Source organism: Alligator mississippiensis, chromosome 3, assembly GCF_030867095.1.
Source record: "Alligator mississippiensis isolate rAllMis1 chromosome 3, rAllMis1, whole genome shotgun sequence".
Lineage (NCBI taxonomy): Eukaryota > Metazoa > Chordata > Crocodylia > Alligatoridae > Alligator > Alligator mississippiensis.
The window spans coordinates 140051163-140065389 of NC_081826.1; the positions used below are offsets into that span (position 1 = coordinate 140051163).

At 46.2% G+C, this 14227-nt stretch overlaps 1 protein-coding gene across 1 annotated transcript in view; it reads left to right on the top strand.

Annotated features, from left to right (window-relative positions):
- LOC106736619 (sodium-dependent neutral amino acid transporter B(0)AT3) overlaps positions 1–14227 on the top strand; it is a 57102-nt gene that overhangs the window by 5978 nt on the left and 36897 nt on the right. The window contains exons 2-5 of the mRNA XM_006272902.3: positions 4976–5116; positions 7377–7514; positions 10472–10653; positions 11359–11469. Coding sequence (XP_006272964.1) covers positions 4976–5116; positions 7377–7514; positions 10472–10653; positions 11359–11469 — 572 coding nt within the window. The remainder of the gene's footprint in view (positions 1–4975; positions 5117–7376; positions 7515–10471; positions 10654–11358; positions 11470–14227) is intronic.

A 14227-nucleotide genomic window follows, 5' to 3' on the forward strand; every position in this document is an offset into this window, starting at 1 on the left:
GGAGGCACAGGACAGGGAAATTCCTCCATGCCAGAACATGTGCTGAGCTGTGCCTCCATGTGGAGCACAGGTCGGTATGGGACCCAGTACAAGTCCCAGAGGGGAGGCACAGGATGCCAGGAATTCCCTGGGTCCTGCACCACTTCACACCTTTTTGCCAGGACCTGCACTGACCCATTTCACACAGAGGCACAGGTCAGTGCAGGTCCTAGCAAGGAAGCACAGGGCAACTAGGGATGGATCAGCAAGGGATGGATCAAGGTCCTACCCAACCCGTCAGGTGACATGATTTCACTCTCTAAAGCTGATCAGCTGTGGTGGGACATATCCCATCACGGATGATCTGCTTCATTTGGTGATATCTGTTTTTACTCTGACTGAATCACAGACTCACACTCTTCCTTCTGCACCCACAAATCTACCTGTCTGGGGTGCCCAGAGGGCCAGCTTCAAGATGAGAGCTGAAGTGGGGACGGGGGGGATCAAGGCAATGCCTAGTGTGGCCTGGTGGTTAGAGCACCTTGATGAGTAAAAGAAGATGCAGATCCTTTCCGAATATAAGTGGGGGCCTATAACTTGGGTTGTATACTTCCTGGGCAAGTGCCCTAACCACAGGCTAAAAGGTAAGAGTGGCCTTTTCCTGTTTTCTGCAATGAAAATTTTGGGCCTTGTACCCATAGCTGGGCAAGCCTATTTTGCCACACAGCTGTTCAGCCAGAGTTCAGCCTTACTGAACATATCTAGTGGGCTCGCATACACAGAGCTGAATCATTATACACAAGTGCCTAAAATTTCCTCTGTGGAGCATAAAGAGAATTGGATTTGGTCTATAGGTGCTTTCTGATAGTTGTTTTTGTGAGGATTTTAAGTGCATTCTCTCCTCTCTCTTCTCATGGTTGGTGCTAAGAGCTTGTCAGGACCCCAGTTAGTGTTCTTCTCCCTTTACATTTTAGCCTCAGAGATCACATGTTCATCATTAGGTAAAGTTGCATTAATAAGAGCAGCCCTCAAGTGTCAGCAGTGACACTTAAGTAGCTGCTTATTTATGATCTTTACTGCTGAACTGTTTACTGTGCCAGGATGTCACTCACTATTTGGGCTTCACATTGGCATGCACGTACCTCTTGGTAGAGGCAGATTCAGAGGCAGTGCAGTGACATAGATACACCCCATCTTCTCAGTGTAGCTCAGCAGCTCCAGTTCCCTTTAGCCTGGATGGCTGGATCCCCTGCAGAGTCTGGAGCAGCAGCTCAGGAGCAGCAGCTGAGGACATTTTTTTTTTTAAGTGTTTGAAGCAGGTCAAAATTCCTGCCCCCTACCCCCAACCTTCTCCCTTTTCCTCTGTGTTCAGTGATACCTCACCTCCTCTCTTATATTCCTCCCTCTCTCTCCCTAGTTATGCCCCTGGGCACAGGAAGAGACTTGCTGCTGCTGTCCTCAGCTGATACAGGGGGCAGGGGTGCTCTGCTTTGGCCAGGGCTGCAGGGAGTGACTATGTGGGGAGCTGGGCTAAGCCAGGGGCTCCAACAGCAGTGGCGGCAGGCAGGTTCCTCCTCTCTGCCTCTTCCCCTGCATGATCTCTGCCAGCCTGGAAGCAGGCACAGGGAGAGGGACTCACCTGCCACCACTGCTGCTGTCCTTGGCCAAGACAGACTCCCTGTGAAGCTCTTCCCAGCAGCCCCAGTTGGAGCAGGGCAGAAGCAGCCCAGACAGCAGTAGCAGCAGTGGGCAGGTTTCCCCTTACTATGTCCAGAGGGATAAGTAGAGAGGGCAAGGAGGGGGAATGGGAGGGAAGGGGAGGTGCCACTGAGCAGGGAGAAGGGAGGGAGCATTGCAAAGGGCAGGAGGAAGATTCTTATCCAACTGGGGACTTAAAACAAGTCCCTGGCTGCTGCTCCCACAGCATGTTCTGCCTGCCCTAGTGAGTGGGGAAGCCTGGGAGTTGGGGTGCAGCCACTCGTGAAGTGCTTGTCAGGTCCCACACTCTCCTTTTTCAAAAGCCTGGATTTGTCTGTGCCTAATGGCAAGTGAAAGCAGAATGGCCCATTTACATTCAACAATAAACTAGCACAGTTTATTTTTGACATACCATGAGTACAGACCTACCAAATTCATGATTTTGTGAATTGCCCGTGAAATCTGGCAAAGCCCACAAAACCCACGGGGGAAAAAAAAACTTATAGAAAAGAAAATGTTGGCTTTTTAGAGGGAGCCAGCAGTCCTCAGTGTGCTGCAGCAGCCCAGTGGGGCAGGGAAGAGGGGGCTGCCCACTAAAAGGGCTGCAAGCAAGATGGCTGCTGCTCCTCCCCCTTGCCATTGAGTGGCTGCAAGGGCTACCTGTCATGCAGCCCCACCCCTTTCGAACAATTGGCGGTGAGGGGCAGGGCTGTACGATGGACAGCCAATCAGCAGCAAGGGGTAAGGGCATATGGCAGGCAGTCCCTGCAGCCAATCAGTAATGAGAGGTCGGGCCACTGGGGCCCCTTGGCCAATCAGAGACATGGGGGGGTCTGCAGTGCTCCACCCACAAAATAGCAGTCTGGGCCCGCATTCTGCCCGTGAAAGTGAGGGGCAGCCCCCTTGAATTAGGTAGGTCTCTAACCATAAGCCAAGAGAGTACACAAAGAGAGTCACTATGCATAATGTGACACATGGTAAGACCTCCCCTCACACACACATTTTTTAACTCACTGTTGCTATTTGTCCATACGCCAGGTACCCAGGCCCTTTGGGGAGCTGCTTAATATGTCTGAAAGAGCCAGCCAAGTATAAGTATTCACATTTACCAAATTCAGGGCAATAATTTCTTTTTGAAAAGTATAACATATGGTTTTTATACCTATGTTTATGACACTAAAAATAGTTGTAGTTTGTGGATGGAGTGAGTGAAATCCAGACTCTTATTTCAGAGAAAGGTGCTGCTGGGCACATCAGAACGACTTATGTTCTGAGGTTGTGGCTTAATTGTTGCTTTCCCTAAGGTTATATTATTTTACAGGCTGAAAAAAAATGAATTAGCCAACAGGCATTGCTAAAACATTTTATATCATAATTCATCCCTTCCTTTGCCCCAAGTGATGGAAGGACAAAAATTAGTTAGAATTGGCAGCCATGACAACCATGCCACAAAACCTGAAGGACTATGCCATAGGAGTGCCAGCTATTAACCCTCACTGGTGACACCAGGCCTCTGCTTAGCATTGCGTTTGGTCAGCCTTGCTCACACTGAACAGCTCATGATGGATGGGATCCCGCACGGCTGCGTAATAACTAGGGAGCTGTAGCCTTCAAGCTCTGGCCATCAATCTACCCCAACACTGGCAACTCACCCAACTAGTTTGCAAATTGTAAGGCCTAGAACCTTACCAGAACCAGTCTCTCAATGAAATAAGCTCTAGTCTGCTTATGATAGCCAGATCTTCCCCTCATCTCTGTTTGGCTGCTTTCTCCACCCCCTGGGCAAGAAAAGCTGTTGAAGGAAGCAAAACCCAGCACTTCTCCCTCCTCTGAGGAACCATAGAAGTGATTGGGTTTAGGAAAGGGAGCACTGAGTGGGCAAAAGGAGACCTGGGAGCTGAGGGCAGATGCCTCCACTTCCCCCACCCCTTTGTGAAAACAGAGCTAGCTCCTCTTCTCTCTTGGTCTGAAGCACCTGGCCTGGAAAGAAGAGATGACCCCCACCTTAGCCTGGGAATGGAGGGTTGGGGCGAAAGACCCTTTGGAATTGCCCCTCCTTCCACTCTTTCAAGGCCTCCTATATAGAGGAAGCAGAAAGCCCACACCCCATCTCCTTTTCCCTATGAAGACCAAGAGTGGGGTGGCAGTGAAGAAACCTTGGGTCTGGTCTCCTTCAAATCCTGAAGCAAAGATGAAGAGCCTCCATAGGTACAAGAGGAGCAGAGATGTGCACAGGAGCTAAAGGCAGGACTGAGGGTTGGGAAGTTATAAGGCCGGGGAGCTCAAAAAGAAGCAGCACACACGAGTTCTGGGAGACTCTAGAGGACCAGAGCAGCAGGTGGTACCTCATGTAGGTTTTTGCGATTGGATCTCAGATATGTGCTCCTGGAAAGTTCCTGCATTTAGTGCCATAATGTGCCTTACTAATGAGGATTGGAAACTCTGCATCCATGACACACACTGTGGATAACCAAAAGATCTTTCACGTTATTATTTTTAAATCATTTGTTGCCCAGTCTTAAAATCTTTTAATTTCTGGGCCAGTCAGTGCTGGACTCCCTTACATCATAAAGCTCCCTATCTACCTACCTGCCCATGCCTTAACTCTGAATATGCTGTATGGGGAACCCAGCAGGGCAGGCAGTGGGCTAAACTACCAGACCCTTCCAGGGAGCACAACTCCACCTCCAACTTCTTCCTATCTCTCCCTCCAAGATGAACCAGGTCCAAGTATGTGGGAGATGTGAGGGGGCCTGGGGAAGGTCAGAGGCATAGGGAGGGACTTTGCAGAAGGAAGCTGAGGAGAAACAAGTTGGGAAAGAGCTCACATAAGGTCAGGCTTATGGAAAGTGAAAATGGGAATGCAGAAGTAGGGGGACTCTTAACAGGTAAGGTCAGGGGTAACTTGGGGAAATGCACAGTTGAGGGGGAGAGGTAAAAGTACTTGCTAGAGAGAGTGGGGGCAAAAAGGTAGGCTTGTGGGGTGGAGAAAATCTTCAAAGATGCTCAGAGCTCTAGTGCTAATGGAAAATAGAAGGGAATCCAAGTTGCTCAAGAGTAAATAGTTTGGAGCACCAGAAATATGAGCCATTCATTGCAGATCTTTGCTGCCAAATTTACCAACCAAATGAAGGTACTGGCATCAGGCCTGGTGCTTCCAGGGGTTACAAATATTGGATCCTTTGCTTACTAGGACTCTGAGTGTAATCATAACAACATATAATAAATAGTAATAAAGGCCAACTTGAGTGAAATACAGGCAGTTCCATTTCTCAAATAGATTTTATTGTGTTCCCAGGGGCATTCTTGATCCCATACTTCATAGCTCTTATCTTTGAAGGAATTCCACTATTGCATCTTGAGCTTGCCATAGGACAGTACCTGAGAAGAGGCAGTGTTGGTATCTGGAGTACCATCTCACCCTACCTTGGAGGTGTTGGTATGTTTCTCCACTTGTTATCTCACTGTTATGTGGCTAGCCACAACAATGGCCAAGCTCAATATGGCCTAGAGTATTGGGGGCCAACTGTTTTGGCAGGTGTGCTACAAATTGGCTCTACACCCTTCAGGTGCCACTCCATACCTTTCCTCTGCTTGAACTGCTGCTATTCCCTGTCCTGTGTTCCATATCTGACCTGCTGCTCTGCTTTCTGTTCCCTGCCCTATCTGCCACTATGTTACCTGTCCCTTCCCCAGTCTGCCATGTGCCACACACAGAGGCTGCCCATCCCACAGGGTGGCCACCCTGGCTCTTCCAGAGACTAAAATGTTGAGGCTCCAGCCTCTTTTCCAGATGCTTCTTACCCATTTGCAAGGACATAGAAATCTCTGTTATGGTTGATTTAATAAACAACTATAACTACATGAAATAAAAAGCAGGGTGATGGGAGATTTCAGGCTTATTAGGGACATCCTATGGCATATGCCCAAGAGACCACTGCTTGCCTCTTCCAGGGCTGAAACAGCTGGAACAAGAATAAATCATTCCATGCCCCCAAAGTAGTAAAATGACATGGATAGAGCAAACAATTAAAAAAAAGCCCCAAAGCTTGTTACTACTTGTTTTCCAAGCTTTGGTCATCAAGAACATAAGTGAAACTAACAAGCAACACTCAGTGTTAATATTCACTCTGCCTGTGGGGAATGAGAACTTTTGCCCCAGGGTCTCTTCCGCTTGCATTCTATTTTCCTCAGGGATGTGAGAGATGGGACATGGGTTCTCCTTGGAAATAGCAATTCACACCTTCCTGTCTGGGAGTAGAGCAGGAAGTGTCAGCAGCTGAACTAGCCACACGACAGCACAACCCTGAAGGATGATGAGGTCTGCATCGTCTTTTCATGGTTGTGCCCTTATGCTTCCACAACCTATTTCCTGGGCAGCAAAGCCAACTGACACCTCCGTGGAGCCACAGTTCGCTGCTTTTGTTGCTCTACTTCCCTTCTGAATCCAGAGTCCTCCTCCTCTTCTCCTGCACTCTTGCTTCCTGTTACATAGCTGCAAATTGCTCTGTGAAACAAATCTCATGCCCTAGTACCAGAACATGCTTGCAGTTCTGCTTAACATCATGTAGAATGTGGACAGATGTAAGTTATGCATGTACAAGAGGTCCAAGTACAGGTGTTATGGATGTCTCTTTCTATGCTGGTATAAGCCCGGCAGTGGTGTAGCTCACTTGTACCACTCCAGGAGCAGACAGACATAACAGTTAAATCAGAACAGAAAATGCATGCTCCTAAGCAGTACATTTCCCTCCCGTTTTAAAATGACCTAAACTTACATTTGACCACAGACAGTGGAAATCACAAAGTGGTGGGTGCTGTTTCTGCATCTGCATCTCTTAAAGGGAAAAGACATGCTGAAACCTGGCATTGCCACCTGGTGCTGTAGGTAATTGAACTAGAGTCCTGAGATTTGTGCTTTTCCTCTCCTGCAGGCACTTGAGCATACCAACCTCCCCAGAACAGCTGGGCTATGATTTCTTAGCATTATTGCATGGGAGTGATCTCCATTTCCATCTTCACAGAGGCAAAGAGAACCCATCCTGTTTCCCTGCTACCAATAAAGTACAGGAAAGCTCTACTGTCACCGGTCACTTAAGCTTCATTTTCCTCTAGCTCAGAATCTGTCATTTCCATATCTCTCTCTTCCTTCCATCCTAATTATTGAAATAACTGTTATATATTTATAATCCACCTTATCACAGTGTAAAATTAACTCTCCCCTTCACTCTCTGAGAATGGCAAGGACAAAAGCATTGCAGTGCTCCTAGAATTCAAAATTAGAACTTTTGCTCCCTGAGTTTGAAGCTTCAGTCAAAGAAACTTCATCTGGGAGTGAAAATGCAGTGTGCTGGGGAATAACAATCTTCCCAAAGTCATGGAGGAAAAAATACCATTACCACTGCATAGACAGTTCTTAGACCACAATGACTTCCTTTCTCTCAGTGCACTGGAAGATAGACTTCACCAGTAGAAATAGACCAGGTGACTGCATTTCCTGAACAGGGCACTCAAAACAGTGAAGAGCCTGGTCATAAGGCAAGTGTCAGCCCACCAGCAAAGCATGTGCAAGTTTCCCAATGTCCAAATGATTTTAATAGTCCTTCACTACATGAAAACTTGTTAGGGTAAAGCAAAAGCGAACGTTAAGGATTTTTTTTCACTGATTTATTTCACCTGAAATTTTGTGTCTTCTCTAGGAGTTGCTTCCATGGCAGTGTCATTCATAGTGGGTTTATATTACAATACCATTTTGTGCTGGGTGCTGTGGTATTTCTTTAACTCCTTCCAAGACCCTCTTCCATGGAGTACATGTCCTCTCAATGAGAACAGAACGGGTAAGTAATATTTCATGACTTATCTATGTAGGTACTGGGAGATAGCCAGGCTTACTGTCTCTGCTATTTGTTATTCCTATAACATGTCAGTAGATCTAATATAAAGGCTCATGATAAATTCCTCTCTGTATTTTAGGGCTTGATGGTAACCTAGTCCTAACTGGTCATGGAGGGTGTAAAGCCCTTCTATCACACCACCTCTTTGCAGCCAAACTATACTCCTTGCATTGTAGCCTGGGAAGGGTGTGAAAAACAAGTCTGTGCATTAACCCCCCTGTCTTCAGCGGATGGGTGGATGGAGAGTTAAGTGTTGGTCCACTAGGGGTGCATATCCAGCTTTTTCACCATCAAAATGATTTCACAGTATGAGTAAGAAGAGTATAAACTAAGTGTGACTGTTACGACAGTGTTATTCAGCAATTAGTTTCACCTGAGGCTGGGCTAAATCCTATATTAGTTTACACATCTATGTGTCACATACAGAGTTGCAGTCTTTGATCTTAACGCACAATTTGGGATTCTGTTTTCTGCCTGTATCAAAACAGAATCACCTGAGCAAAAACCCACTGAAAATAAACCAGAGGACGAGAAGAGAACTCCTGCCCTTATAACTCAACAGCTTAATAGTTTGCCAGGAAACAAGGGACCTGGGTTCTTTACCCCCTCACCCAGAACATGTTAGAACCCACACCTTCTACTCCACAGCAAAATACTCTAACCACTAGGCATTGCCTACACCTCTCTCTACCAACCATAGTTGTTGCTTCTTTTCTAAAATAGAGGACTTGCCTGGCCTTCCATGCATACCTAGGCAATTGTTTTTGGCCACCCAGCTGAAGCACAGCCCTACGAGCATGCTCAGTGCATTTGAATGAGCTTGTGCATATAGAGCTGAATTGCTGACTGTACATACATGCTAAACATGCCAGTTATAGGCCAGTTAGGTGCATAAAGGGAGAAAGGAATTGGCTCTTTGTTTCTTCAATGGGAATTGCATCATTGGTGTGCTGAGTTCCATCCTCCATCTTAGACCTTGTGATCTGTCAGAATAGGTTACCGTATTTGGGGGACATATGGTATGCAGGAAAATAAAGCATACACCTTCTTTTGGGAAGGCAGAATGAAGGGGGGAAAATATTTTTTCCAGAGCGTAACAGGGAAAACTGGCCCTGTTACTGAAAAGCGGCATAGCCCCTTCAAGGGCAGGATCTTTGTAGCACAGGCAACCAGCAGAGCAGGGGTTAAGGAACAGTGCTATAGTCAGGTCAGCTGACAGGGGAGTCACCTGACCAGAAGAGGGCTTGGCTTGAGCCATATAAGTCCAGAACCTGAGCTGGTCAGCAGTGTTGCCAGGTGTATGATCATTATCATATTTGTATAATAATTTTAACCCTTGTACAATGTATGATAGATAATTGTAAGTGTTTAAAACATACAATAATTTTTGAGGCAGTTAATCAATTCAGCATATTCAAAACCCAAGTCACTCTCACGGAATTTTAACCAACTTTCAGGTTTGCTGGCAGTGCTTTCTAATGGCTGCTTGCCCCGAAATAAAGAAATGCTTCAATTTTGATGACCCAGTTCTCACTCGCTCACTGAAGACTTATTATGAGCAATATAAAGAGAATAAGAAGGCTTATATGCATGCTTGTTTGCATAGTTATTTGTATATTTTACAGTGTATGATAGTTTTTCAGAAAATATGATAATTTGAGCTTCCCAGTACAATAATTTCGTATTTAAGACCTGGCAATTCTGCTGGTCAGGCAGTCTAGCCCAGAAAGCCATGGAGTGAGGAGCTCCTAGCAGCAGAGCATCAGGGCTTCTGAACTGACAGTGGAGCTGGAAGGAATCAACTCTGCAGGTTTGAGAACAAGGAAGAGTTACCTGGGGCAGAGAGAGAGGCTTGTTTAGGCATGCAAGTAGCCTTTATTTTATTTTATTTTAAACCTGGCGATGATTTGGGTGTCTGCCCAAGGGCTAGGATGTTTTTGGTTTAAGTTGTACTGGTGGTTGCCTTGAGCCCAGACAGTGGCAGGCCTAGATCATGGGGGCCGCAGGACCCAGAGCCCAGACGGGCAGGTCTAGAACAGGGCCTTGGATAAGGGACCAGCTAGAGTAGAGAGGCGGAAGCTGGGAAGGCTGAAACCCCAACAAGGGAAGGAAGGAAGGACAGAGGGTCTGGAGACTTAAGGACAAGTGTTCCACCTGATTGGTGACTCAAAAAACCTGCAAGGCATGGCCCATGGTGTAGGGGTGGACTGGAGCCACACAATTAGCTCGTAAGGCAAGCTAGGTCAGGAGAGTCCTCTGGGCTTGTCAGTCTCTGTGGGCAGTCTCCCTTTCATGAAGTTTCCATCAAGATATGATGGCTGTGAAGGCAAGGCGTGACCTTGAGAGAAAGAGCAAAGGGAGCCTAGCAGGGATGAGGGGGCATCATAACAACCCTCAGGCACCTAACCTGTTACACAGTCAGGGCTAAGTGCTGGCTACTGGGGCAAAGTGCACTCTTCTTCAGCACCACTGCTTAGCCTGGCTGCTCACCTAAAAGCTCAGTTTTAATCCCCTTGCAGTTGGCCAAAATCCTTTTCTTGGCCAAAAGTTGCTTACAATTTGGCAGTGGCTGTGAATGGGTTAAAAAGTAGCTGTGATGCTGAAGAGTCAGAAACATCCTGAGGTTGCTTAAAACTGTCCCTGAACTAAACTTGATCTTTGTACAGGATGGTCACATAGGCAATGTGACATCACCTTCACCATTTTCTGTGCATTCTCCATATGGGGATTCAGTCTCTGGTCCTCTAGCCTTTTCCATGATGTTACATTACAAGTCTCTAGGATTGACTAATATGATGTCTTGCTTCTTAACTATTGTTCTCACAGTGTAGGGGAAATAAGGTATTATATAAAATCTCACTCATGCCAGTTTAGTAGTATTTCTCATCTCTCTTTTTTAGGGCTCATAGAAGAATGCCGTGCAAGCACTCCAGTAAATTATTTTTGGTACAGGAGAACTTTAAATGTAACCACTGATATCACAGAGAGTGGTACTACACAATGGTGGCTGGTTTTGTGCTTGGCTGCTGCCTGGGCAGTTGTGTACCTTTGTACCATCCGAGGAATTGAAACCACAGGAAAGGTGAGGAACGTAAAGAGAGAGAGAGAGACTCAAAATAGTTAACTTGTTCCTGTCTCTTGTTCTCAAAATACTGAATTGTAGCTTTCGAGGAAGGCTTCCCAGTTACACAAATAATTCATGTTTCTTCAACCCCGTAATCTTAAGAGTAAACTTCCCCTTGCAGAGTTTATGAAACTCTTTTATGATAGACATTCTTTAACATATCATTCTACCTCCAGCAAAAATAATAGTTAGAAAATGCAGCTATATTAATTTTTTCTAGAACTAGATATTGCATAACCAGTGGGGACGCATAGTGGGTGCACGAGGGTGCACATGCACCCCCTGAGAGCACTGCTGCACCTCCTGACCAGCCGTGCTCCCTGCTTAGGCGATGGGCAGGTGGGGCAGGTGGGAGAGCCGGTGCCCCCCACGTGAGCAGTGGCTGGGGAGTGGGAGTACCGGTTGTAGGTCATGGTCGCTTCTGGAAGTGCCGCAGCCACTTGTGGGAGTGCCATAGCTGCTCACTGGCCAGTAAGTTTTGCTGCAGGGGGACCCCTCCTCCCCCAGTCAGCGAGATTGGCCGCAGGGGGACCTCCCTGGTTGCTGACTGGTCACTGGGGTGGCACATGCCCCACCTGACTAAGGTAGCACCAGTTGCCCATGTGCATAACTAAGATAATATTATTATCAATATCTATCTCTCTGTTTCAATTTTCCTTTCAGGCAATTTATGTCACAGCCTTTTTTCCTTACCTTGTCCTAACTGTATTCCTTATTCGTGGACTTACTTTACCAGGAGCGGTTGATGGATTAGTTTACCTTTTCACTCCGAATGTAAGTATTATTTGTATAATCAGAAACATTATTTTTTCTTTTTCAACTTATGACTCATTACCTTTCAGCAATTCATTTTTCAGCTATTACCTATGCAATTCCTCATTTCACCTTTTTCCATTAGAAATGCTTTCAATTATCTAAATATATTTTAGCTCTTAATGAGTACTGATCATTTCACTAATGATATAATATAGGCGTAAGGAGTAAACATTCTGGAGGATTGGTAGGAACTTCAGAGTAAAGGCCACTATGGAGTGATGTGCACATTGCACATAGTCTTTTTTACCTGTGAAGAAGACAGTGTGGCCTTCTCAAAGCTACAGAATTACTGATTACAAAATTAATGTGAAACTCATCAGGAATTGGTTTAGGAATTAAAATTAAATATTGGAATGGTTTTATAATTGATGGTTATTCCTTCTTCCCCATTCATTCACTCAGTGTTCTTCCTCACTGAAAGTTTCTTCAGCTTCTGCTGAAGGATACTAACATTGACTGCAAGAAATTCTAAGCAGCCATTTTGTGAAGGTGGGATTCTCTCTCATTGCTCTCAGTGGGACTTAAAACACAAGTCATCTCATCTGGTGGCCACTTTGAGAAGGGTCTCTCCCTTTGCTTTCTATAGCACTGAATGTCTTTGCATCCTCACAGCAGAGTAGACTACCATTTTTCCTGAAAGCAATTCAGTAGCATTAAAATAATGGGAGATTATGGCCTTTTTTTAGGAGTAGGCAATTGTTTGTGAAGAACAGCCGTAAAAGTAACCATTAATCTTCAATATAATTTGGAAGCAATTCACTGCACCAGATATAACTGACTAGTAATCCAGGAAGGGAGGGGATATTTAAGGCATTTGCATGTATGTAACCAAAAAGCAGGAGTCATAAAACTCATAGGAAGTTCTGTACTGTCATGGCAGGCTTGTGTTTGTAGTCTCAGATTAGAGAAAAAGTTTTAAATATGTACAAAGGAACACCAGAAATTTTCCTTTGTTTTCCTTCCTCCATTCTAATTTCATGGCAGCATTACAATTGTTTGGGTGCTCAATTACATTTGTCTACCTTAATGCATCGGATGTCTTTTATGGGGAAGCTTGACCGTGAATTTCCTGTGTTTCTAAAGCTGGGTTTTGTACTTCTAAATGAATATTATGTACATTTCATCTCATAGTAATAGCCTTTTCTTCCATCTTTAATGATATGTAAAGGTAATGCCACCCTATCCTGACATACCAAAAAACCTTGTATCAAGCCATGTAGGGCTGGATTCCATTCCATTTACTGGGCATCTAAGGGACTTAGGTGTCTAAGTGCAATTCTGTTCTATACTTTTAAAGTCCTTGAAAGTCCATTAACACATCTACTTTTGTAATATGCCATCAACTGATCCTCCAGGTTGAGTCACAAAAAAATCATGAGAAGGAGAAGGACTCCCCCCCTACATGTTTTGCATTAACTGTTTTTCAGGAATTCAAGTTGGATGCAATAGAAGTGCACTTAGGTACCTAAGTGCCTAACAGATGTGCCTAATAGATAAAACAGAATCTGATCCCTATTGATTTCGCCCTCACCATTGCTGAAGTATTTCCACTGACTTTGGAAAGCTTTAGATCACAATATTAACATTACAAAATAGTTTCAAGTTTAAGGATGTCAGCAGATGAGGTTGGTATGGCAGGGCACTGTTGGTGCCTGCCACTTTAAGGGCCTGAAGCTAGCAGCCGGCAGATGCCTTATGAGGGCAGCCATTTTGGATCCAGGGCTGCCCATATAAAGAGGGCAATTTACTACTGGAAGGCCAGGCAACAACATCACCTGGCTGCAAGGCTGCTGGTATTATCCTGGAGGTAAGGGCAGGAGCTGTAGGGGATGGTTAGGAGGCTCCTGGTCCTGGGCATGACCTAAAACTGCATCCTTCTGGGGGCGGGTGGCCTGATGGGGCTCAGTGGTGCGGGAGCCCCCAGGAAATGCCAGGCTAGTGAACAATCTGGAGAAAGGTGAGTAGGGGTGCCCAGCCCTCACCTTCCGGTGGGTAGAAATAACATCTAAGGCTGAGCACAATGACCTGCTGCTCTAGTGGGGGGAGTGAGAAGACTCATGAGACTGTGGAGCACCAGTCGTGGGGTTTGCTTTGTCAGATCAAAGGAAGGAGTAGAGGCCAGGTAAGCTCTGGGGAAGCATCTGAGCCAGTAGGGGAGAGACCCTGGAGGGCCAGGCATGCTCCCTGAAGCACCTGAGCTGGGGATAGGGGGAACCCCACTCCGATAATGCAGGCAGGAGGGGAAGATCCCATCGACAGACTCGACTGGTCCATGCTGGGGCCAGGACCTAAGGGTCGAAGGGCCAGGGGCCCACCACAAAGGATGCCCATAATGAGCAAGGGAGTTCGGGGTCTCGACTGGGCCTGAGGCGGGGCCAGGGCTTGTGTAAGCTGAAGGTCCCTATGGTTGGGGGCCATAGCTAATAGGGTGAAGGCGAGGGTCCAACCAACTGCTTGAGATGCCATCTGTGAGGCTTGGGCCATGGTGTGGGGGTGGTACCAAGCTGCGGACACCCCCTTAATATCAGGGTGCAAAGAAAAATAGACAGCCTTCCTCCTTATTTAACAACTTATTTATTTTCAACAAGACGTGGCGGGTGAGACAGGTGGGTGGCATGCCCAGAGGCAAGTGGGAGGCCAGCGGCGGCTAACCTGAGTAAAACCCACTTCGCCACAGATGGTAATAATCTCACTCAAAGCTGAATAAGAGTATTGA